Below are 27,244 nucleotides of genomic sequence, written 5' to 3'. Positions count from 1 at the left end.
TCTTTTTAAGCCATTATGTTACTGTGTTTTCAATTGACAAGAAGTTTTAATAAGTCAATGCCTGAGGAGAAGCAGAAAGGAAACAGGATGAAATTAAAACAAGTACCATTATTTAAAAGGAGTGATGGCAACTTTTTTCAGACTAGTTAAGTGCAGCTTGTCACCACCAACAGAATTATACCTATTACCTTGAAAGCGTAAAGCTGTTCTCCATGATTTTGCTAGAAAATGATGTTAAAAGAGAAATCATTTGAACAAATTTGTTCAGTGAAACTTTGTGAGCCCATGGACAAATAAAAGCTGTTCCCTTTGAGAACGTAACATTTGTCCTTTGAAAATTCCAGGAGTAAGTAGGAAAAGATATAGTTTACAATTTTTTATTGGGAGAAAGTTGGTTTAAAGAATTTAAAAAATGAAGTCACAGCATTACATTCTATTTATGTTTGTAAATTTATTTAATTTCCAAGACTTATGTGTTCATCTCAATCCTTGACATACTCATCTGCCAGACACAAAAAATAGTGGTCTATTTAAGAGGTCTTAATGAATGACAACATTTTTGAAATATGCTATATGAGTACAAATATTTCCAGAGCAAAGAGGGAAAACTGTTGATTGGGTAGACACAATCAAATTCCAAGCATTTATCTGATTTACAAAAGTACATCTACTTTTTGTTTTTCACTAAATGAATACAACCACTTTTAATATATATGTGGGTGTGGCTGTGTGCGTATTTGAACACACATACACACACACACAATACAGAAACATTTCATAGTGGCAAAATTTTAGTGCACTGCCAAAGTGCTACAATAACTGTCATCCACAGACATCCACATGCAAACACTACTGGACTAGTACACTAGAGCAAATAAGAGAGTATTAGCAAAACTCTCTGGCAAAAACTTTTAAAATGGAAGTAATGAAACAGAAATCCACTTCTAATTTGAAGGGTATAGAAAATAATCTTCATCATTTTAATCACATATACACATAGTATTATCTAAGCTCAGAAAATAACTTCTTCCTGTATGCACAGAATTCCAATGTACACTCAGTAAATGTTAGCATTTGAAGAAAATGTGCCATGAGGAGAATGTCTGAGGGATAATGGCAGGAAAAAGATATATCCATTATAAAAGAGGACATGGCAAGGACGGGAATGTGCAGGAAAAGGAGGGGAGAGGGAAGAAAGTAAACTGACCATAAAAGAAACCAATTCAAATGGAAAACAGCAACTAACCTTGACACAAGAATGAATCATGAAGGCTGGATAGGTAGACTGGGAGGGGTGAAAAGAATGTATATTCTTTGTTTTAAGCTATATATAAAATTGTCGGATTTAGCCAAAGCCTAGTTGGAATGGGAGTTGGCTAAATTACATGAAATGTAACACAGACATTGACAAAACTACTCACAGGGTTGTTCTGAACAACGAGACACAAGTTGTGAAGATGTTCCCCAAATTGCAAAATGCTACACTAATGTAAGACAGATAGTTTACACAATATTCCAGTTCAATCTTTCCTTTCAACTCTGGGAAATTACAAGTGCAAACAATGAGATCTACAGAGCACAGAAAGAAAGAAACCTCCACTGCTCCATTATCAGATTTTCAGGGAACAGCAGGCTTCACAGTCACAGAGAAGCCTGACTTTCAAAACAGAGCAAAGATGGTGACAAATTGATCGAATGGAGAGATACGCTGTTATGCATGTGGGCAATGTCTCCACTCCTGGTATTACCCACAGCAATTCTTAGAGGGAAAATTATTCAGTAGAGGGAAGAGGGAATAAACAGATTCCCTTGCCTACTTCACCCTAAACTTCATAAAGCTCTTTTATCTGCACATGAATAAGATTAAAATACTCCAATTATTGTCTTATAAAAGGAAGGACTGAGAGGATAAAAATGGTACAAATTCACCAAAATATGCCAAAACACACAGTATCTTTCCTTAACATAAGAAACAGGAAGAGAAGAAAATTTAAGTGTGTCAGGTATGTGTGTGCATTGCTATAATCAGTTAAAAGCTAGAAAACTGAAGCTTAATAACTAGTTTATTCAAGGCCACTTATCCAACACCACAGAGCCAAAATTTAGCCCTGGGTCTGTTTCATGTCAAAGTCCTGGCTGGCAATTTCCACAAAACTGCCTTCCATCACCAAAAGAAGTTAGGAAGATAAACAGTGAGAACAGCCAACACATTTTTTTGCTATCTATTTTTTCTTGTTAGTTCTATGACTATTTAAGAAAATATTTTGTCATTGAATAATATTTCTATTACACAGCATTTCCTCCTTTGCTAATGATTAGTAACTCTACAAAGATGACTCATCGTATCAGAAGCATCATGAATTAATGCATTTATCTGCAGCAGCTGCTAATACCACAAAAAGAGAGAAAACCACAGATTATGCGCCACCTACTAAATGAACACAACATAACCTATGAAACATTCATGCCAAAAGCCTTGTTTCAATCTCATCAAGTCTCTAGACATAACTAGCAAATTAAAGAAACAGGATAGAGGAAAGCAAACATTACCATAGGGATGTAATTAGCAAAACTTAAATTGTGGCAAATGCTACATGTGAAACAACCTCATTTCATAAACAAAATCGCAAGGAAAAAAAGAAAGATGAAGGGGAAACATACGGATTAAGAAGACACTTAGGAGATTTACGGGATTCTACTAATTAAAAATAATAAAACAAGTAGCATTTATGAGGCAATTGGAAGTTTGAACCCTCACTGGATATTTACTGATATTAAAGAATTACTGTAAATATCACTTGTGATAATGGAATTATCATTTTTTTCCATATCAGCCCATAGCTTTCAGAGATATATAAAGAATATTTATGGATAAAATGATCAGATGTCTGCTATTTGTTACAAAATAATACTAGAACATGGGGAGTGAGTGAGGTTAAGTTAAAAAAGATTGTTCATGGATTCATAATTGCTGAAGTTGAGTGAAAAGTACATGGATATTCATCATAATACGATGTAACGTTATGTATGTTTGCCAAAAAAAGAACATGTCGGGGTGGGAGGGCAGTTAAAAAAAAAAAAACACATGCCACATCACTGAAGAACGTCCTCATATTTTTCAAGGAAAGAAATGTATATCAAGGAATCACAGAGCAGAAAGACCTTAAAAGCAATCTATTCAAACCACCTCACTTTATAAATAAGGAAATTAAGGCTCAGGTTAACTGACTTGCTCAGGGTCACACAACTTGTCAGTTCCAAACTCAAGATCAGAATTTAAATCTCCAAACTTGTAGTCCAGGGCTGTGCTCTTTTTGCAAACCAAAAAGAAATGACTGCACTTAAATATTTAGTCCAGAATATCCTCAAAATTGACTGTAATAAAAGTAAGCCACATGATGAGGAATGAATAGAGTTGGTTCATACCAAAAAAGAGCTGCCAGTCACAGTGATAAGATCTGTTTCTTTCTGAGAGCCATGGTTTCCTGCTGCATTGGGGAATCCAAACTGAGTTTCTCCCTCCTGTCCAAAGAAGTCAGAGTCAGGATGTACGTTCCACTCCGCTTTGCTTGGTGTCAGTAGTTCTGAGACACTGTTTTCACAAAGGGTGCTTGAAGGAGTAAGAGCATCTGTGTCCACTGTCAGCTTACTGCTGGGTGTCAAAGCCTGAGGCTCTGGACTGGAGTTTTTCATGGCCAAAGAGCCCAGAGATCCCAATGGCCCCACACTTACACTTGAGACCTCATCCATATTTAAGGAGCTCTGCTGAAAACCAGTGGCTGCCGTTCCGAAAAAGAGAGAGGTATCCAGACTTTGAGGAGGGTCGCTGATGGCCATCAAGGCTGGAGGGTCCACAGCCTGCCCTACAGAATTATTATTAGCAGGGAGGTGCCCTGCCAGAGTCGAGCTCACGGAAGCCACATCAATAGTCAAGATTCCAGAGTTCACCAATGCTGTGTCCAGCAATGCAGCAGAAGTACTGTCAGGTACATCAGAGAAGAGAGACACTATCTCTGCATCACTGAGATCATTCTGTCTCTGGCTGGTAAGTTCACTGCTGGGTGTAAGAGAATTTGCTGCTTCTAGCTGAGCTAAGAGATCCTGGCCCACCTTATGCCTTTTAACCATGTGAGTCTTCATGCTGTGCTTGGATGTGAAGAGTTTATTACAAGTGGAGATCGGGCAACGGCTTTTCCAAGTGTCCACATCCTGCAGGTGTTTCTTGGAGTGAATGTAGAGGCTACTGCGAGCAGAGAACCTGGCACAGCAGCCTTCAACAGGACACACAAAAGGCTTTGTGCCCAGGTGGGTTATGCTGTGGCCTTTCAGATGTTCGGCCCTCGTGAAAGATTTCCCACAGCCTTCCACAGGGCACATGAACCTCCGGTCATCATCGTGCTTTCTTTTGTGCCTTAAGAGTTTGGACATGCTAGTGAAGTTCCAACCACAGCCATCAAAGTCACAAAGGAAAGGTCTCTCACCGGTGTGACTCCGCAGGTGAATTTTCAGCCTACAAGCCTTGTCATACTGTTTACTGCAGCCAGGAAAAGAGCAGGAGAACAGTTCCTGTTCCCTGAAATGGGCGCGGTTATGGGAAAACAGAGCACTCACTGTGATAAATGTCTTCTTGCAGCCAGAAAACGCGCACTGGTAAGGCCTCTCGGGTTCGAAGTGGCTGCGCTGGTGGGCGCTGAGTTTGGCCTGCGTGGGGAAGCTCTCCTCGCACACCTCACATTTGAAGGAGTTCTCCTGCTCATGGCCCTTCATGTGCGCCTTGAGGTTGTACACGGTGGTGAAGCTCTTGCCACAGCCCTCCGCAGGGCAGCCAAAGGGCCGCAGTTTGTCGTGCGACTGCAGGTGCCTCTTGAGCTTGTAAGAGGTGGTGAAGGTCCAGCCGCAGCCACCCAGGGGGCATTTGAAGGGCCTCTGGCCCTGGCTGCTGCTGTGCGTCAGCAGGTGCACCTTCAGCTGGTGCTTCTTGGCGAAGGTTTGCCCGCACTGCGCCTCGGGACACAGGTACAGCACCACGCCTGGGCCAGAGCCCAGCGGTCCGCGGGGGCCCAGGGCGGCGGCCGGGCCCTCCGCCTCCTCCTCGGGCGCCGGAGCTGGCGCGGGTTCGGCCGGCTCAGCTAGCAGGAGGTCTGGCGGCAGCTCTGGGCAGTCACCTGGCTGCGCGGCATGCGGGAACCCAGCTTGCGGGGCGATCAGACACCCGGGCTGCTGGGCAGCAGCGGCCCCTGGCTCCCAGGCGTGTGGTGGGGGCGTGGCCAGGGTGAGGACGCCGTTCTCAAAGCGCAACAGCAGGTCCTGGTTGTGGATAGTGACTGTGCCCGCGAAGGCCGCGGCGGGGCCGGGGGCGGAAATCGGAGCCGGAGTGGGAACCGCGGACAGGCAGCGGGGGCCCTGCGCAGTGGGCCCCGCGGGATTCGCGCCGCTCTCGCCTCCCTGGAGCCCCGGGCCCTCCTCGGCCTCCTCCCTCAACACAGGCCCTGCGGCCTGACCGGAGCCCGCGGTCTCCACGTCGCCACCCACCGGGTCAAGCAGCACCAGGAAGAAGTCGTCGCCGCCGCCGCCGCTAGGTTGATTGGGCCTCGGCGCCAACAGGCTTGGGCCAGGGCCCCGTGATGCCGTGCGAGCCTCCTCGCGCCGCCGCCCGGGCCCGCCATCTTGGGGGCCCCGGAGCAGCAGGAGGCGGCGCGTGGAGACCTGACCAGCTGGCGGGTCAGGGCCTCGGTGGACTCGGCCGCCACCCGCGGGGATACCGCCGCCGCCGCCGCCCTGTAGTGTCCCGCGAGCCGGGAGCAGCTTTGGGATTTCCATCTCTGCGTCCGAGAGGCTCGGCTGGAACCAGAGCCGAGGAGGAGGCGCGATCCCGCCCCCTGCCGCGGGCCTGAACACGTTCCTGAAAGGGGAAAAAAAAATGTGCAATGCGCAGAAACTGGCCCTATCAGATATTAAAACGTATTTAACGCCACAGTGATTTAAATATTCTGGTACTGGGTCTCTGGAACAGAATAGAAAGCCCAGAGGTAGAGCCTGGTATGTATAAATACGTTCTACAGTTAATGTAAGTAAGTAGTTAAGGAGGTCTTCTGAGGTAATGGGGAAATGACGACAGCTTGTTCAGTAATGCTGTGGAACACCTAGGTATCTATCCGCTGAAAGCAATTTTAATCCGTGACTCATTGTATATACCCAAATAAACACACTCCAGCCCCTCCCGGTGTTAGATATGTTGCTTCGTACTTTTTGTGTATTAAAATTTGCTGGCTGGCTGGCTGGCTGGACTGATGGATGAAAGACAATTCCTGAGAGAATAAACTGTCTCTGTGTCAGCATTAAACCACCATAGTGCTGGCATTTCTGCTGAAAATGTCCTTCCCCTTCCCACCTCCCCGCGGGACAACTTCCATATTCACAATTATCTTGAGCAAAGTCTTCGGTACAATTTGCCGCATAGTTCAAATTTTGTCTTGCTGATACAGAGATTAGAATGAGTGAGAGATGCGGCCAAAACAGGTTAGCACTCTTCAGCCTAGAAATTCAAAGTCTGGAGGATGAAACAATTTACACTGAAATCTGGAAAAAACCCAACCTTCTTCTGGCTTCTCCCTATACAGTGCACAACCTAAACCAACTCTTTGCCCTTCCACCATCGGTTGTACCAATGATAAATTTCATGTCCGCTCTCACAGCACAACGAGCGCATTCATTCCTCAGTTTACTCCGCCTTCTCCAGCACATGGAGGTCTCTGGGCAGGAGTTTCAGTTAAATGTGTTTAGGTTAAATCCCGAGTCACTGCAATGGATTCTGCCAAGGAAAAGTCACAGATGATCTTGTCCAATCAACCTGGTGTACCTGCTCACATTTAAGTGTGGTGGCCCAGTCTTGCTGGGCCTGTGGTGCCTAATGATCTTATTAATGATGATGACAATCCTCCAATTTGTCTGTCACAACCGAGTTGGGAATTGACACAAATATAGGGTGAAATATCTGAGATGAGAAAGCTTAATGACTAGATTGGTGGTGGGGAGGGGGTGTGTGTAACCTGTTGTTTAAATACTCCCAGCTCTCTCGCCCTCGTGTAATGACAGTGGACACTTGGTCTCTCGAAAATCAAGTTATTCATCCATAACTATTTGAACCTCATCAACATGTCTACTCCACATACTTTTCTTTCTATTACTTTTTCTGAAGGAAGCATTTTTCAAATCTGAGGTATAGAAGAGTGCATAAAACATATTTGTATGGTTTAGATTATTTTACAAAAGCAGACACCTATGTAACCAGGACCAAGGTCAAGCAATAGACCACTGCCAGCCTTCCAGAATACAGCCGCTGTACTCCTCCTAATCACAACCCACACTCTCCTATATGAATATAGTCATTGCCCTGACTTTGTAATCATTTCACTGCTGCTTTCCTTTATAGCTTTATCACTTTTGTACGCATCCCTAAACAATAGAGTTGATACGAAGTTGTATAAATGGAATCATACGGCAAGTTTCCTTTTATAACTTGTTTCTTTCACTCTGTATTATACTTAAGAGACTCATCCATGTTGTTCATAACAGCTGTAATTACGTCCTTTGTCTCCATCGACTGTCACTCCAGCATATGCTTATAGCAAAGTGATTATGATATGATTATACCACTCCATTCTACAGCAGATGGACATTAGGATTGCTTCCACTTTTCAGTGATTATTATGAACATTCTTGCATATTTCTCATGAGACACATGTGTAAAAATCTCTCTAGGGTATATATCCAAGAATAGAATCACAGGGCCATAGGGTATGGATATCCTGAGCTTTACTAGATGATGCCAAATTGTTCTCTGTAGTGATTGGGCAAGCTGCCAATCCCACCAGCAGCACAGAAAGCCCCTACTGCTCCACATCTTCACCCACACCAAGTATTGCCAGAATTTAAATTTTGCCAGTCTACTGGTGGGCAATACCCAAATTACTAGTAAGCTTTAGCACATTTTCGTGTTTATGAGCCTTTTGGAGTATCTACTCCGAAGGAGGCCTATTCAAATTTACCTCTTTTAGCCCATGTTTCTATTCTATTGTTCGTCTAGTACTTACTGACTTAATGAGCCTGTTAAATATTTTAAATACTATTCCATACCTGTGACCAAAATATTCCCTTGTTCTGTTTGTATTTCCCATTGCTTTGTGCTGTGTTTTGTGAACAGAAGATAGTCAAATTCATCATTCTTTTCCTGATGGTTAGTGTGTTTTTGTTTTAAGAAATCTGTTTTAAGAAATCTTTTCTGTTTTAAGAAACCCTGGGCCATGAAAGCATTTTCTATATTTTCTTCCAAAATATGTATGCTATTGCCCTTCACAGTCAGGTCTTAATCCACCTGCAATTGATGTTTGTGTATTGTGTTGAGTGGGGTTCCATTTATTTATTTATTTATTTGAATATCCAGTTTTCTCAGTGAACCACTTATTGAAAAGTCTGCCTTTTGCCAACTGATTTACAGTGCCATAAATCAAGTATCTACCCATATGTGGGCTAGTTCCTATACTCGCTATTAAGTGCTCAGCCCTATTTGTCTGTTTGAAATACCACACTGTCTTAATCACTACAGATCCGTAGTCAATTCTGATATTTGGATAAGGCAGTAAATTCTACATTGTTCTTCAAAAGCGTCTTGGCTACTTTTGGCCCATTTCAATTCTACTTAAATTATAAACTCATCATAAAAACTTCAACCAACAGCTAGCTTGGGGTTCTAATTCGTATTGTGCTGATATTTTAGATTTGACTTCTCAATATCGAAAGTTTGGTTCATGGTTTTGGTCTGTCCTTTTAATAAGACCTCCTTTAATGTGCCCAAGTAATACTTTATATTTTTCCCATAAGGCAACTTTTTTGTCCTAGGCACTTCGTATTGTGCAAATCGTATGTTTGGAATTTTTACTGTCTAAATTTGTTTCTGGTAAATAAATAGGATGCAATTGGCTTTTGTTCATTAAGATTTTATCCTACAAGCGTATAAACTCTTCTATTGATTCTAATAGTTTGTCTGTAATACTTTGTGGAATTTTATATACACTGTCATATCATCTGTAAATAGTGCCAGTCTTTCTTCTTCCTTTCCAAATATCTTATTTCTTTTTCTTGCTATACTGCTCTGTCTGGGACCCCATCACCACCCCCAGTAAACTATTGAATAGAAGTGGTGATAGTGGACATCCTTACTTGATGCAGCTCTCAAAGAGAAAGCTTTCAGTGATTCTCCGTTAAGAATGATGCTTGCTGTAGATGTTGTGTTCGGCAGCAATATGGATTCAATCCGGAGATAGAAAGCACACAGTGATCTAGAAAGAGAAGGTTTAACATAAAGAATCATTAAACTATGATAAAATATCTTATGTAGAATACAAGACAACTCTATATTGGGTTTTCTGGGACTGGGGGAGAGTACCCAAGAAAAGACAAACTTAGAATGAAAGCTTCTCCCCAAGGCTGGATTTCATCCCTAATTGGAGAAGAACCCACTGGATGGCAGAGAAGTTCCACTGGTTTGCCAGTACCTGAGCTGGTCTGCAGAGCTAGAACTGGTCTACGGTCACAGAGGAAGCAAGAAGGCACCCTTTGGAGCACGGTAGTGTGGACAAGCAATAGCCAGTGGCTAGTAAGTGGGTGTGAAGTAGGGGTTGGGGGGCCTGGCTCAGTTGGAGGCCTGGAGTAAACAATGCCCCATGCACAGGATTAGGGTGGGGTCTCAGTGTTGAGATGGCTGCAGTATTGACAGGACTACATGAACCTGGTCGTGTGTGTGTGTGTGTGTGTGTGTGTGTGGCTGTGGAGCAAGTGAGCAGAGAGAAGCAGTGGGCAGATGACTTGGAGAACAGCATGTCCCTATCAAGAGGGCCACAAGAAGCTGATCATTAGGGCACACCAGGACTGCAGGTTTGCTGAGAGACAGTTGTTCTGGGCCCGGGCCTGAGACAAAGATTCTTGAATGTCCTCCCCTCCACAACTCTGAGAACCAGAAATCATAGAAGTACCACTTTCTTTTTCAATGTCTGTCCCTACAGAGCCCTCTATTAAGTAAGTGTAACGTCGTGCTCTTTGATGTTACTTTAAAGGAGAGATGCTTAAAGAATCCCTCTATTATCAAAGAATATATATTGAAGGGTGAATTTGGAGCTGAGAGATAATAAATTGATAACTGGCTTCATATCCTGTATCAGGTTAGAGGAGTCCACACTCTCTGTAGTCAGTATCAACAGTAGGCACCCTACCTGCCAGGGTTATAGTTGTTGATTGCACAAGGGAGATTATCTACCACCCTGTTTTTGCTCTGGTAAGCCTGGACTTCACCACTGGGTAACATATCCATGTAACAACAAGTACATGGTACATATCCATATACTTGTACCCCCTGAAGATATACAAATGATTAAAGTAACAGGCCTGGCTATTTCAGGGGTTTTAGTTGACTATTTAGGATTCTTGGTGGGCTCAGTGTTCCCAGGCCTGAACTGAGTTTGCTGCAAAACCCAGCCTCTGGCACAAAGGGGCGTCAGTAGCTTAGGGCATAGAGCCTGTGAGCCTTGTGGTCCAGCCCTACCCAGGACTTCCTGCTCCACTCACAAGGAGAGCTTTGTTGTGTTGTGAGATTGCTTCTTCTACCATAAATGTGAGTAGCAAATGTTCTCTTCAGGAGTAGACTAATTTCGTTTATACCTTAAATGCTACTCTGTTCCCCTGCACCAGAGTTAAACAGATAGATAAAAGGTGCTTGGAATTCATTTAAAGTCATGCCTTACAGAGCCCTATCCTTGCAGAAGCAAGGCAGTAGATTCCCGAGTTAGTCTCACAAAGTGTATATCTCTAACTATATTGGCAGTTTGAGTGTTTTAGTCACGCTTTTCTCAATTTGATTTAGGGCCCAAAATAGGCAAAAATTCATGGGAGAGAATAGCCCATGGTTTTGCCCTTCTTGTGTGAAATCTGAAATTCGTTCACTACCAGGAGGAGTCACTATTTAAGCCAGCCCCATGGGTAGCTGTCACCACTAGGGTTCCAATCAGTCACTCTCACTTGCTAGAAATGGCTTAGAACTAGGTTTTGTGGAAAAACAGACCTCCAATCTGCAGTCTCTGAAGGAGAGTGACACAGCTGTGGTGTCTTTCCTTGCAGGAGAAAGGGGAATTGGGAGCCTCCCATGTTGAGCTGTCTGGGAGGAACCCACCAGGGCTCACATCCTCCCACTGACACCCTTAGGGACCCCTGCCTGGTAACCTCTGACCCCACACACAAGAGCAAAAGGGGGAAAGAGGAAGTGCGAGCAGCTCGAGGAAGCAGTTTTTGTTCATCGTGTCCCTCACCCCAACCTTCCATGCTCTGGCCAAGGATGTTTCTCTCTCGTCCAGGTGGAGGATGAGAGTAGGGTTTTGGAGTAATTCTGTGTTTCTACCAAGGGTAATTCCGTGATTTTGTCGCACTTTTGGTGAGCTTGACAATTACTGCACTACGGAAACCAGCCCAGACACAGAACCCTGCGACCCCTCCAGAGAATGTAATAAAATTTCCTAGCACAATGGGTTTCTGTTACATTAAGCTGCAATATTCCCTCAAAGTTTGTATGGGTGTAGGGTTTTTCTTTCTCCCACTGTTTTGTCTTAGTGAAAACACTCTGAACCACACACAGGGATAGCTCGGCCACTCTAGGACATTGCCCAGGTTCTGATTCCCTTCCATCTGCAAGCTTGTCTTCTTCTGACTGGCTTAGAAGAATTTCTAAAAAGGGAATCACTTGTGCAATGCTCTCCCTGTGGAGGGTGTCCCATCAGCATCTCCGTGGGGCCAGAAGATGGACCAGGGACTGATGGCCTGAGCCTTCTCCAGGAAAATTTCACACTGTTTGCCAGCAGAATGCATCACTGGGAAGTACTATCTCAGTTATTTGCTCAGTGGGGGATTTTACAGGTCCTGAGCCCCTGCCTTCCACATCTGTAGAATAATCAGCCATCTTTGTGTCCTGACTATCAGCTTTAACTTCTCAAAAATGTATGTGCTACTTTTCTCTTGCCTTTCATGCATGTGACCTAATGAAGATAGAATATTCACATGTATCTTTACCTTCTGGCCATTTCACTGTCATCCTCACCTCTGCCCTCCTGACTCCAGGGGTGTGGTCCCTAGGCCCTCAAGCAGCAGTCAGACAGCCTCACTTGGGCCTGGGCTTTGACACTGAGTTCTCCATCAGGTGAACTGTGGACTCAGGCTCAGCTCATCAATCAGCACCTGGTGCAAAATGAGGTCCACCAGCCAGATGGTCACCTTAATCAGAGGAAAAGCTTTTCCTTGCAGCTGGATCAGCAGCAGAGTTAATGGTTTTCACATCATTTATCCCACATGTACAGATGCAAGACCACTGCTTCAAAGCCCAGTGGACTCAGATGGTTGGCTTTTCTTCCTGAGCTTCTCCCAAACTCTCAAGGCCCAGGTGGAGGAGAGGTCTTTAGGTCCTGATCACTGGCTGCATTTTGCCTCACTCTGCCCTTCACATGACTTAACTTTTAATTAAAAAAAAAAAAGCACTTCCCCCAAAGGTCTGACAAGCTATGAGACCTTTCAGTGGGACCTTGAAGGATGACGAGGCACTGGGAATGACAGTTTACAAACTGTCCACAGGAATTGATTGGAATATTTTGGTAATAGAATAGTCTAAATCCAGTTAGCATGTTTGAGTACTTGATTCATCACGTGGTATTTGGAAAAAGTGCTCATCACTTTTTTATTTTCTCACCAGTGGGAAACTAATCCAGGGTGTCCCTTAAATATCAGGTTTCTCACCCATAACTCTGTCCACAAGTGGTTCATATCTGAGTCAAACATGCTCCTATACCATCAAAGTAGAAAGCAGGACCTTGCTTGAGATGCTCTTTACTAATAGTGAAAAAAAACATACATTTACACAATGTGAAATAATACTTTGAAAATATGACCCAGAATGTGAAAAAGCAATAGCACACTAAAATAAACAAATAGAAACAAATAAGTCCTGACTATTTTTATTATTGATGTTTAAAGATAACTGGCAAATACATCGTCAAAAACTTTGCAGTACTTAAGGTGTTGTTTTGAGGGTTCTTTGATGCAAGACATGTTGCTATTCCTTAAATTTAAAACTAAAAGAAATTATATGTAATTTATATAATGTATAAAATACAAATTATTTATATTTTATAAGCATAACTCCTTACCAATAATCATAAGCCCTTATCACATTCAAAATGATGATCATTTTCATCACCTCCTAAGGCTTTCTCATGCCCCTTTATGTTGCTTCCCTCCCTACCCATCCCCATCCCATCCCTGTCCCTAGGCAACCACTGATCTACTTTCTCTCACTATAGATTAGTTTGTGCTTTATAGAATTTCATATAAATAGAATTATACACTGTATACTCTTTTTTGTCTTCTTAAAATCAGCATAGTTATTTTCAGATTCACCCATGCTGTTATTTCTATCAATAGTTCATTAGTATTTGTCATAGTATAGTATTTCATTGTATGGTAATTTGGATTGTTTCCAGTTTTTCACTAGTACAAATGAAGCTGCTATAAACATTCACGTACAAGTCTTTATGTGGACCTATGCTTTCATTTCTCTTAGATAAAAACTCAGGAGCAGTAGTATTGTACGTGTGCACTTAACGTTTTAAGTTCTGGTTAACGTTGCAGATTGATCTCACCTTGCTGCTTAGAGTCCTGTTGATAGTACAGATTGAATGGATTTGATCTCAGACCAGTCAGATTAATCAGAGTGGCTAAGTGGCATGTTATTATATCAGTGGGTTAAAGATGACCTCCATATATTGGCCTCTATATTGCCATTATACTTTCTCACGGCAGGCTGAAAGCCTGCCAATGCCAAACTCGAATTTTTTACATATGCAATTGCTTTAAATATAGCTCAAGTAAGCATATGTGTAGCCATTTAGGGGTTGCCTGCCTTGCATGCCCCACAAAACTGCACCGACATCTGCTAGCCACAGTTAAGGCAAACACAGGGGCTATAAAATACCCCATGCCACTGCTTGCCTCCAGAGCCCTCTGACCCAGAGACTCCCTCTCCTGCTGCTGAGTCATATTGCCCAGATACATAAGGCCCTCTCCTATTCTCCTCTACCCCAGGAGTTACCTTGCCCTCTTCCCCTTCTGGGCAGTGGCCCTCTGCTGCGGCCTCTGGAAGGTCTGATGTGAGAGACTTCCCCTCTCTGGCAACCTGTCAAAGCACTGCCAAAATAAAAAGCTTCTTGGCTGGGCGCGGTGGCTCATGCCTGTAATCCCAGCACTTTGGGAGGCTGAGGCGGTGGATCACCCGAGGTCAGGTGTTCCAGACCAGCCTGGCCAACAGGGTGAAACCTTGTCTCTACTAAAAAATACAAAAATTAGCCCGCCATTGTGGCGGGCACCTGTAATCTCAGCTACTTGGGAGGCTGAGGCTGGAGAATCACTTGAACCCGGGAGGCGGAGGTAGCAGTGAGCCGAGGTTGCGCCACTGCATTCTAGCTTGGGCAACAGAGACTCCTTCTCACAAAAAAAACAAAACAAAACAAACAAACAAACAACAAAAAAAAACACACCAAAACAAAACAAAACAAAAACGGTTCTTGGGCGCTACTGCCGTCTCGTGGTCATGTCTTCTTCCTTGATCAGCCCAGAAATCTTGGAACTCGCAGCAAGTGGTGAGGAGGATGGGATTTTCATGAACAAGAAGTTGTCATAGCGTCTACCCAGTCAGTAGGACAATCAATTGAAAAATCAGTCCTAGGCAGCCTTAAGTGCTCAGACTCTACATTTAGAATGCCTCTGTAGCAGTTTTGCGTAGCATCACTCATTGCTGTACTGCAACAATATACTTTTTGCAGTCTCCTTCTATACCTCATTGACCTGGCCTAGAGGTAGTACCAGTAGTTGAGTGAACCCACACCCTTAGAACTGACTTTTGGGGTCTTAGATGCCAAGGTACTGGGGAAGGAGGTCAGCCCACTTACCTGGGTCCCCCCTTCAGTTGACATTGGACATTGTGCACCTGTGCACCTGAATAGAAAAAGAGAGAGAGTGCATGCCTCTGGAACAAGGGTGAGCCACCCTGGACTGCATAACAGGCTATGGTGGGAAGTGCTCCCTGTGGCTGGGTTGAGGATTTGGTGTAGTCTGAGATGTGAGGATTTCCTCCTCCCCGGAGACAGCTAGGCAAGTAAATGAATCAATAAGGCAAAGACATCAGGCCAAGGCTGGTCTCCTAAGGGCAGCTGGTGGAAAGGCCTTTGCAAGCAGGTAGCATGCCTCTGATGTTGCAGTTGTCATCACGCTATCCCCTCTCCAGAGGGATATTAATATCTCAACCTTTGGACTGAGCTAGCTAGAGTGGTACTGAAAGTGACTGAAGGCAAAAAAGTTTATATTCCTACCCCTCCCGAACTCTACAGTAGGTTGCTATCAGGTCGAACAGGCATTCCTAACCATGAGTCATGTGCTGACCTTGCTGGCAGCAATTTATCACCAGGATGCCACCTGGAGAAGAGGTAAGAGCCCAAACTCTTGGGAGAGACAGTTTGGACAAGAGGTCCCTGGAGAGGAGAATAGGTGCTCTCCAGAAGATAAGGCAGCACAGTGTCACCACGGTAGGGACTGGGATAACTTACCCTCTGCTTTGCCTGTAGCCACCCAGAAAGTAATAAAAATGGAAAAGACAAAAAGGGAGAGCCAAGAAGGAAGGGTCTGTTCCTGCTCCGAGGAGGAGTCCCATCCTCTCTCTTACCTGAGCCCCAGTCTCTCCTTAAGTATCCAGGCCAAGAACCAAATAAACAAGGGGCTGCTTGGCTCTATAGAATACATCTGGCAGGGAATAAATTCCACCTAATGGGGAATGAAATTAAACAATTGGGAGCGATAGTACATGATGGAAAAATTGTGTCCCCACTAATGGATACTGTAGAGTAGAATTTGAGAAGAAGCCACACAGAGGCATTGGACCTCTGTTCACATCTTTATTGCCGATGTGTATTTTTGTGGATTAGAAGGCTGCCCACCCTACATTAGACCTCATAATGGCCTGGGAAGACTGTCCAGGGAAAAGGTTAGCCAAGGCCAAACATCTCCTCCACCAGTTGGACATGTTGGAGTGGAGGCAACAAATGAGGTGGGGCAGGATGACTTGACAAGACTGGAGGAGTCTGAATCGAGTCCTGAGTCCATTCAATTGTTTCTCGGGGGGCGGAGCTCCTGGGAAAATCTTCTTTACTGGGCGTGGTGGTTACTGCTAAAACAATTCAAGAGCCCATAGCTGCACTGGATGTAATAGAAACTCATGAAAGACAAACTCAGAGTCAGGTGCTGCCTGCTAACACTATAATACCCTACCTGGCCTAAACCAAAGTTACTATCAACACTCAGGCTGCCCCCTCCTGGTCCAAACAAACCACCTATGGCCAGGCTCCCATGTATGCATCAACCATGAGATAAAGAAATGAGGTTATGTTGGACCCTAAGGCACAAGAAGGTCCCAAGTTTGATGATCTCTGGTGAATCATTGGAGTAATTGCAATACTTACTAGGCTTAGATTACGGCCCCCCATTCCACAACTGTCTCTGATCACAGCCAAGTGGCTAAGAATCTTCTCCCACACAGCGATCCTGCAGTGTCAGAAGGCCCCTTCTGACAGACAGTTGCCCTTTTACCATATTAACTGTGGCTTGGGCTCCGACAAACAACACTGACTAACTCAGTCAGAAAGAGTTACTTGATGCAGCTTGAACCTGCCCCTTCTGGTTCAGGTGGTTCATACACCACAGCAGAAGCTTAAGCAGGACACTGAAGGATTATGGCCTGTCACAGGTGACATAGATAAACAAGGAACACTAATTCCTACTACCTCGCCTATCAATTCCCCATATGGCCTACACTAAGAGACACTACTGAGTGGAGACTATAGACCTTAGAGAGTTCAACGGGGCTGTTCCCTTTATTAGAGCACCTCTATAGGACATTATGGCCTTAATGGGTGTCACTCAAAACATCAGAGGTAAGTTTCTATTAATCCAGGGCATCTAAGGCCCCCTGAATTTGAATCTGCAGTTATAGACTTGGCTAACATGTTCTATTCAGTAAAAATTTCACAGTGGAGTCAAACACATTTCACCTCTACCTTTGAGAGTCAATAGTACACCTTTACCCACTTGCTTTTGGGGTATTTATTTTGTTTCCCCTCATCTTCATTGTGATGCTACCTTTTTTGGGGGGGTACTTAAATAGCCCTTCAATCGCACAGTCTTTGCCAACAGGACATAGACACCTGCCCCACAATTTCACCAGAATCTATGCTTTGGCATTATATTGGTGACATCCTCCTCGCAGAACCTAACCAAGACTCTGTTTCACAGTTCATCACAACCCTTAGTAAACCACCTCTCACTGAGAGTGGATGGGCAATTACACCATATAAGGTATGAGTCTGTAAAATTTGGGAGGCTACACTAGGCACCCAGAAGGGTGAACTATTTCCAATCTGATAAAAGACAAGTTCCTCGTGCTTAAACTGCTCACATCAGAAAAGAAGCCCCAACATTCATTAGGAATGATAGCACAATGCATTCCTCACCTCTAGTGTTTGCTGACCCTTGCTGAATTGTAAATCGAGACACCTGTAAAGCTTTCCTTTTCCAGTGGGGACCTAAGCAACAACAGACACTGGGGGAGCTAAAAGAGGCTAATACTTTGGCTCTCCCTCTAGTGCTCCCAAGGACAAGACTTGCAATTACAAGTTTCCACTGCTCCCAAATTTGCTTCCTGGGGCCTCTGGACCAAATGGACAGGTAAATGCCTACCCATGGGCTTTTGGTGTAAGTAGCTCTCAGCCTCGGCCTAAAGTATTCACTAGACAGACACCCACTGGCAGCATATGGGGCACTTATCAAAACTGAAGCCGTGGTGGGGCAGAGAAAATTACCCTATGGACTGAGATTCCTATTATGCCCTGCGTAATGGACAGAGCTGCCCGTAAAATTGAATCAGCAACAGGAGCTTCTTTATTAAAATGAAAATGGTATCTACAGGATTGAACTACACCTGGCCCTCCTGGAGTATCACTACTGTGTGAGGAAACGGCCACATACTCTGTCAGTGAGGTTAACTTGCCAAAACCCCTGGAAATGCCCCTGGCTCTTGCTCACTGGGGAATGGAAGGAGAATAACCAGCACTCTCATAACAAGAAAATTAATGTTTTTCTTTACTAATGGAGTGAGCACAGGGTATAAGGGAGTCAGATAAAGGGTAGCCACAGCCTATCACCCTTATTCAAATACTCCAACTTCTATATGGAGATGGGCCAAAGTGCCCAATGGGCCAGGCTGTGTGCAACACCCCTAGAAACAGAGAAAGCCTTTGACAAACATTTTACTAAGCTTCACATTTTTGATAACTCCTTGTCAGTGGCTAATGGGCTATTGGGTTGGGACTTGGGCAAAATCAGGGCTGGAACATACAAGGCTGAAACATTTGGGGTAAGGAGATGTGGGGAAAAATATCAGCACATTGGCCTCCACTCTGCGCATCTTTGTACACCATACCTCAGCTCACGGCAAACAATACAACCTGGAAGCTGACAAACTAGCTAAACTACCAAAGTAGTTAATCCTTTTGAAAAGAGGGGAGACAGCGGAACTTTGGTAAGAGCTACCCTACACCCTACACAGGAGAGGTCAGGGCATTTGGGCATCATGAGACCATGAAAATCAACTGTTAATGAGAAATAGACCCAGCAGAGAGACATTTACATGCAGCTGTTAGGGACTGTACCACAGACCAGAAATCTAAAGACTTGGACCCACTGCATGGGAGGAGAAGGGTCATATCAGAGCTGGCAAATCCAATCAATTTCATTGAGCCTCTCTCTGAAGTAGCAGGAACTATTACATATGCCACAACAATGTAGTAATTCCTACACAGGCTTACTCTTGGCTTACCCACGAAAGGCACCAAGCTCTGCTAATGTTATTGAGGAGCTGATAAAATAGTTTGTATGGCCTTTGGGAGTACAAAGGTTACACAAAGTTATCCAGTCAGATCAAGACTCTCGCTTCTCTGCAAAGAAGATTCAACCGTAGGCATTACCAAAGAACCCTGCTTGGATTTCTCATTTATTCTCTGGTCCTACAGTAGCAGGTATCACAGAATGACACAATGGGCTTTTTAAAACAAGGGACATTGAAAGAACACGCAGGACAATAGCATTCCCAGTGGCCAAAAATACTGCCCATAGTCATGCTTACATTAAATCCATCCCTCTCTGGCATAACTGCACTATATTTTAATTCACAGCAAATGAGGAGACCACCAACAGAGATGCTGCAACCTCTGCTGATGTATGTACCCACTGGACACAACATGATTTACCAGTATTCACGAACATGGGGGCCCTGAAGTGACCGCCCACAGCAAAGGAACTTGGCTCTTTCACCTCTTCCTTCTCCCTCATAGAAAATCCAGAGCCTGGACATTTTTTCCCCCCTCAATCCTGACAAGGATCTGGCATGGACCGCTCACTCTGGGTGCATTCTCAGTCTTAGTCTGTTCATTACCCAGCATAAAACTAGCAAACCACCCACCACTATGTGGGGAGGGAAGCATCCTCATTTTCTGCCCATGTACTTTGCTCCACTAAGGGCACTATGGAACAAACTTTGACCTGCTCCGGACACCCAGGAGATTGAACCAACAACCCTTTTATGTGGTAACACCATTCGGGTGACTCCCAGAGGGCAGATTCCCTACTGCTGGCTGCAAATGACCTCCAACATTTATGCCTATGCTGTTGTTCTGCCCTTTCCTTATCTGAGAAATTTCCTACCTTCACCAATGTCAATTATACCTCAATTGGTGGATCGCCCTATCCCTGGTGATCCACACCCTACTGCTGGCAAAGTATGTATGCAAACACATACACACCACAGGGAGACCCAACATAGGTCAGACTGGGAACAAAGGGAACCATGCTTCCATTTCACTGGTTCAGTCCACAGACATCAGCACTGAGGTTAGCACTTCCCCTCCTCTCTCTACTACCACTTAGTAACATCCTTCCAGCTAAGTCAGATTGTACAATTTCACTTGTGACTCATAGATGCCTTCTAAGCTCTGTGGGCCACCTTTTCCTTCACATCAGATGAAACCCCCTATTACTAACTCACGTGCCATTAAACAAATGGAGTAATGGGCCACTATCTACGGAGCCCAGAGATAGTATGCACCAAATATTACAACCAGGATGCTTGTGATTGGCACTAATGTTATTAATGCTAATGTTTTATAGCATTAAAAATGCCATAATCCAGATCCAATACCCACAAGCCCTACGGGATTGCATAGATAAAAATGATAGCTTTTTCTGATCCCTGGAATGATAATAAATGCAATCGCCGCCCACAGTGTGTATATTTACAACTATTGGCTTCTTTTCCTATCAATTATAATGATCTTTCTCTCCCTCCATTGTATCAGTCAAGCAGGCAAGTGAACCTTACCATGGACCTCCTCACTAGTTGCTAATCAATGCATACCAGGAAGGTAATGCATACTACACATTACCTGGGCCAAGACATTTCTTAAAACACACATACACACACACACATATACAGTACAACCAGCTTGGGAATTCTTCCCTAACCTAATCTCAATATAACAACTGCAAGTTTTACATAAAACTCAAAGGAAGAGACCTTTACAGCGATTGCAATGCTGGCTGCCCACGGTGAACAAATCATAGCTCGTGGGTATCACAGCAAAGACAATTCTTACAAAAAACATATTTGATCCCATGGAGAAATTTAACTACTCTTTGCATGGGAGTTTCTCCACCCAAATTGATAGCTATTTGCTTATAGCTATTATGAAATTTGACAGGCCTACAAAAGCCACAATCATTAAAACTTAGAAAATATTTGAGGGAAGTTGTTGCTCAATGTTACTTTCCTGGGGGCTCCTTAAAAATCCATACACACTCCAAACCTACAGAAGATAGAAACAATACTGAGAAGACCTGTAGTGAAACTAACTTGGGAGGAAAGTTTTTCATCTTTATTAAAACATTTGTATGTCTTTTCATTTCTTTTTCAACTTTCATTTTAGATTCATTGGGCACATGTGCAGATGATCCCATCACCCAGGTATTGAGCATAGTACCCAACAGTTTGTTTTTCAACCCTTGCTCCCCTCCCACATCCCCCTCTAGTAGTCTCCAGTGTCCCAGTAGACACTTTATGTCCATGAGTACTTGGGAGGAAATTTATTGGTGTAGTCACACTGCCACCTCCCAAGGGGCCACTCCTGAGGTTATTAAAGGTATACAAACCTCTTCCCTATGAAAGTTTCCACTAAAATGGAGTCCATAAAGCATTTCGTCCCCCACTGAAACACAATAATGTTGCAATACAAGGGAACATAAATGGGACCTATGCCTTGATACAATTGATATCTTTTTTTTTCTTTTTTGAGACAGAGTCTTGATCTGTCACCCAGGCTGGAGTGCAGTGGCACAATCTCTGCTCACAGAAACCTCTGCTTCCTGGGTTCAAGTGATTCTCCTGCCTCAGCCTCCCAAGTAGCTGGGACTACAGGAGCGTGCCACCACTCCTGGCTAATTTTTTTTTTTTTTTTGTATTTTTAATAGAGACAGGGTTTCACAATATTGGCCAGGCTGGTCTGGAACTCCTGACCTCATCATCTGCCTGCCTCGACCTCCCAAAGTGCTGGGATTACAGGGGTGAGCCACCACGCCTGGCCAATGTCTATTTTTTAAAAAATACTTGGTTCACCTGTTTTGTTCACTCATATGCGAGTGCCACATAATTCAGGATCTAATTTGTTGTGTGGCTAGACTAACAACTTTCTTCTTGGACTGCCAAGAGCACCTACAAAACCTGTCCCACACTCATGGGAACACATCAATGCTATTTACTATTTGCAATCAGCAGGAAACAAGCACAACACACAACAGTCACAGCAAGGAGGAACATACAATTGCTGACTACACCAAACGTGCCTATAGCCTTAGCCACAGCAACATATAAGATGGTAAATCTAACCTAATGCAGGATTTGCTTCTGCCAACCTGATTTTAGAAAATATAGTGTAATACTTCTTCCCTGGCCATGCTGCATCACATACCTCACTTATCTAGATGAGCCTATTCCCCTAACCATTGACATTCAACAACCTTATCCAGAGGCTTATCTCACATAAATGTATAGACAATGGTGGGCTGAGTCCACAACAAATTTAGTTAACCCAGGTGCTGAATGCAAGGTGGATAACACAAGCTTGTTTGACTATACCATTTTCTGCTTCTATTAACACAACCTGGAACTTCTGGAACTTCATGAAGCCACATGAACTTCCCTTCAGTGGAACACAGAGAATACAGGCAGCCGGGGGAGCCTGGTGGTCTTGTAAAGGAATCAAATGGCTTCCCTATCACCATCTTCTCCTCATCCAACCCTGAAGAATATTTCCTGCACTTGGGATTGGTGCAAAATTCCAGTAGAATTTTATTCAACAGTGGAACCCCCTCCCCCCAAGTACTTGCGGCCACCAAACCACATTAGCTTCGACTCCCCAATGTCACAAATGAGCTTTCCAAATAGTTCCTCATGGTACTAACTTCCCTAGCATCACTAATTTTGGAGGCAGTGGGAACAGCATGTGTGTGGAATAGCACACCACGATTAAGAGAAACACACAGCCATGTTGCAGGAATTACCCACGGAAATTAGACAAACAGCGCAAGGACCGAAACTCTTTGCTGAATCTCATTGTACTTTAGTGGCCATGGTGTGAGATAACTGCATAGCCCTAGGTCAGGTATTTGGCTGCTGGAGGGGTTGGAGGGCACGAGGGCTGTGTGCTTGCTAAAATTATCTTGCTGCGTGTGTGTAGATAATACCAAGTTTTACAGACAGCTGGGGTCATGTACGAAAGGGGATATAAATGCCACTCTGTTGACTAAACGGATTGGTCAAATCAAAATTGTCTCCTTTTCTAATCTATTCTACTGGCTGCCCAAGTGGGCAGACTGGCTGAGAATTGGCTTTAAACTCCTAACTTGTAGCCTTATAACATTCTGGGTCTTGAGGACGCTTCATCGCTGGCTCCCAACTCAAACACTGTGAAATAGCATACAACTTAGATTGTAGAACAACATGGGGTCAAGGCATGGACTGTTATATAAGTGGGTTTAATATCTTTAGATGGTGCCATGTATCTAGTCACCTATATTGAGAGATGGCTAAGACCATTAGCTCAAAGCTCATTGGAACTAAAATCAAATGTTTACACATCCAATTGCTTTAAATATGTCCCTCAATAAGCACATTTTTAGCTATTTAGAACCCATCCACATTGCACCCTCTGTAAAACTAGACACAGCATCTGCTAGCCATAGATAGGACATACTCTGGGGCTGGAAAAAAGCCTCAAGCCTCTGATGCCCATGGGAGCGTTCTGACCCAGAGACTCCACACCAGGCTGCTGAGTAACATCCCATAGACACGTTAAGTCTTCTGTCCAATTCTTCTCTTCATTGGAAGTTGCCTTGAACTCTTCCTCTTCTGGGTGGTGGCCTCTTGCTGCTGCCTCTCTCTGGAAGGTCTCCTGCTTTGAGGGAAGTTCCCCTCTCCTAAAACCTTTCAAAGGGCCACCCAAATAAAGCACGTTGTGTTGCTACTGCCATCTCGTGGTCATGACTTTTTCCTTGCTCAGCCCTGACATCCAGAAAATCACTTCACATACTTAATGGCAAAATTTGTCAGAAGCCTTGTTCTTTTTGCTTAGGATTGTCTTGGATATAAGGGCTCTTTTTTGTTTCCATACAAAATTTAAAGTGATTGTTTCTAATTCTGTGAAGAAAGTCAATGGTAACTTGATGAGGATAGCATTGAATCTATAAATTACTCTGGGAGGCAGTACGGACATTTTCACCATATTGATTCTTCCTATCCATGACCATGGAATGTTTTTCCATTTGTTTGTGTCCTCTCTTATTTCATTGAGCAGTGGTTGGTAGTTCTCCTCCAAGAGGTCCTTCACATCCCTTGTAAGTTGTATTTCTAGGTATTTTATTCTCTTTGTAGCCATTGTGAATGGGAGTTCACTCATGATTTGGCTCTCTTTGTCTGTTATTGGTGTATAAGAATGCTTGTGATTTTTGCACATTGATTTTGTATCCTGAGACTTTGCTGAAGTTGCTTATCAGCTTAAGGAAATTTTGGGCTGAGATGATGGGGTTTTCTAAATATACAATCATGTCATCTACAAACAGAGACAATTTGACTTCCTCTCTTCCTATTTGAATACCTTTTATTTCTTTCTCTTGCCTGAATGCCCTGGCCAGAACTTCCAATATTATGTTGAATAGGAGTGGTGAGAGAGGGCATACTTGTCTCGTACCCGTTTTCAAAGGGAATGCTTCCAGTTTTTGCCCATTCAGTATGATATTGGCTGTGGGTTTGTCATAAATAGCTCTTATTATTTTGAGATATGGTCCATCAATACCTAATTTATTTAGAGTTTTTAGCATGAAGGGGAGTTGAATTTTATCCCAGGCCTTTTTTGCATCTATTGAAGTAATCATGTGGTTTTTGTTATTGGTTCTGTTCATGTGATGGATTATGTTTATTGATTTGCATATGTTGAACCAGCTTTGCATCCCAGGGATGAAGCCAACTTGTTCGTGGTGGATAAGCTTTCTGATGTGCTGCTAGATTTGGTCTGCCAGTATTTTACTGAGGATTTTCGCATCGATGTTCATCAGGGATATTGGCCTAAAATTTTGTTTTGTTGTGTCTCTGCCAGGTTTTGGTATCTGGATGATGCTGGCCTCATAAAATGAGTTAGAGAAGAGTCCTTCTTTTTCTATTGTTTGGAATAGTTTCAAAAGGAATGGTATCTGGTCCTGGGCTTTTTTTGGTTGGTAGGCTATTAATTACTGCCTAAATTTCAGAACTTGTTATTGGTCTATTCAGAGATTCAACTTTTTCCTAGTTTAGTCTTGGGAGGGTGTATGTGTCCAGGAATTTATCAATTTCTTTTAGATTTTCTAGTTTATTTGCATAGAGGTGTTTATAGTATTCTCTGATGGTAGTTTGTCTTTCTGTGGGATCAGCAGTGATATCTACTTTATCATTTCTCATTGTGTCTATTTCATTCTTCTCTCTTTTCTTCTTTATTAGTCTGGCTAGCAATCTATCAATTTTGTTAATCTTTTCAAAAAACCAACTCCTGGATTCATTGTTTGAAGGGTTTTTCATGTCTGTATCTCCTTCAGTTCTACTCTGATCTTAGTTATTTCTTGACTACGGTTAGCTTTTGAATTTGTTTGCTCTTCCTTCTCTAAATCTTTTAATTGTGATGTTAAGGTGTTGATTTGAGATCTTTCCTGCTTTCTCCTATGGGCTTTTAGTGCTATAAATTTCCCTCTAAACACTGTTTTAGCCGTGTCCCAGAGATTCTGGCACATTGTGCCTTTGTTCTCATTGATTTCAAAGAACTTATTATTTCTGCCTTAATTTCGTTATTTACCCAGTAGTCATTCAGGAGCAGGTTGTTCAGTTTCCATGTAGTTGTGCGATTTTGAATGAGTTTCTTAATCCTGAGTTCTAATTTGATTGCACGGTGGTCTGAGAGATTGTCTGTTATAATTTCATTACTTTTGCATTTGCTGAGGAGTGTTTTACTTCCAATTCTGTGGTCAATTTTAGAATAAGTGGTATGTGGTGCTAAAAAGAATGTATATTCTGTTGATTTGTGGTGGAGAGTTCTGTAGATGTCTATTACATCGGCTTGGTCCAGAGCTGAGTTCAAGTCCTGAATATCCTTGTTATTTTTCTGTCTTGGTGATCTGTCTAATATTGACAGTAGGGTGATAAAATCTCCCACTATTACTGTGTGGGAGTCTACAACGTCTCTTTGTAGGTCTTTAAGAATTTGCTGTATGAATCTGAGTGCTCCTGTATTGGGTGCCTATATATTTAGGACAGTGAGCTCTTCTTGTTGCATTGATTCCTTTATCATTACGAAATGCACTTCTTTTTTTTTCCTTTGTTGGTTTAAAGTCTGTTTTATCAGAGAGTAGGATTGCAACCCCTGCTATTTATTTATTTATTTTGCTTTCCAATTGCTTGATAAATATTCCTCCATCCCTTTATTTTGAGCCTATGTGTGTCTTTGCACATGACATGGGTCTCCTGAATACAGTACACTGATGGATGTTGAATCTTTATTCAATTTGCCAGTCTGTGTCTTTTAATTGGGGCATTTAGCCTGTTTACATTTAAGGTTAATATTGTTATGTGTGAATTTGATCCTGTCATTATGATGCTAGCTGGTTATTTTTCCCGTTAGTTGATACAATTTCTTCATAGTGTTGATGGTCTTTACAATTTGGTATGTTTTTGCAGTGGCTGGTACCGGTTGCTCCTTTCCATGTTTAGTGCTTCCTTCAGGAGCTCTTGTAAGGCAGGCCTGCTGGTGACAAAAAGGCTCAGCATTTGCTTGTCTGTAAAGAATTTTATTTCTCCTTCGCTTATGAAGCATAGTTTGGCTGGATATGAAATTCTGGTTTGAAAATTCTTTTTTTTAAGAGTGTTGAATATTGGCCCCCACTCTCTTCTGGCTTGTAGGGTTTCTGCCGAGATAACCACTGTTAGTCTGATGGGCTTCCCTTATTGGGTAACCTGACCTTTCTCTCTGGCTGCCCTTAACAGTTTTTCCTTCATTTCAACCTTGGTGAATCTGATGATTATGTGTCTTGTGGTTGCTCTTCTTGAGGAGTATCTTTGTGGTGTTCACTGTATTTCCTGAATTTGAATGCTGTCCTGTCTGGCTAGGTTGGAGAACTTCTCCTGGATAATATCCTAAGACTGTTTTCCAACTTGGTTCCATTTTCCCCATATAGTTGACTTCAAACTATACTACAAGGCTACAGTAACCAAAAGAGAATGGCACTGGTACAAAAACAGATGTATAGACTAATGGAACAGAATAGAGGCCTCAGAAATAACGTCACACACCTACAACCATCTGATCTTTGACAAACCAGACAAAAACAAGAAATGGGGAAGGGATTCCCTATTTAATAAATATTGCTGGGAAAACTGGCTAGCCATATGTAGAAAGCTGAAGCTGGATCCCTTCCTTACACCTTATAC

At 43.1% G+C, this 27,244-nt stretch overlaps 1 protein-coding gene across 1 annotated transcript; it reads right to left on the bottom strand.

The window, feature by feature from the left end:
• Positions 1-426: 426 nt before the first annotated feature.
• LOC129476443 (zinc finger X-linked protein ZXDB) lies at positions 427-7,092 on the bottom strand. The gene has a single exon (XM_055269425.2). It carries the CDS (start codon positions 5,818-5,820, stop codon positions 3,421-3,423), a length of 2,400 nt encoding a protein of 799 aa, XP_055125400.1. The 5' UTR covers positions 5,821-7,092; the 3' UTR covers positions 427-3,420.
• Between the last annotated feature and the right edge of the window lie 20,152 nt (positions 7,093-27,244).

The sequence above is a fragment of the Symphalangus syndactylus genome, chromosome X (genome assembly GCF_028878055.3).
Source record: "Symphalangus syndactylus isolate Jambi chromosome X, NHGRI_mSymSyn1-v2.1_pri, whole genome shotgun sequence".
In the NCBI taxonomy this organism is placed as follows: domain Eukaryota; kingdom Metazoa; phylum Chordata; class Mammalia; order Primates; family Hylobatidae; genus Symphalangus; species Symphalangus syndactylus.
This window is presented reverse-complemented; position numbering and strand designations above follow the sequence as displayed.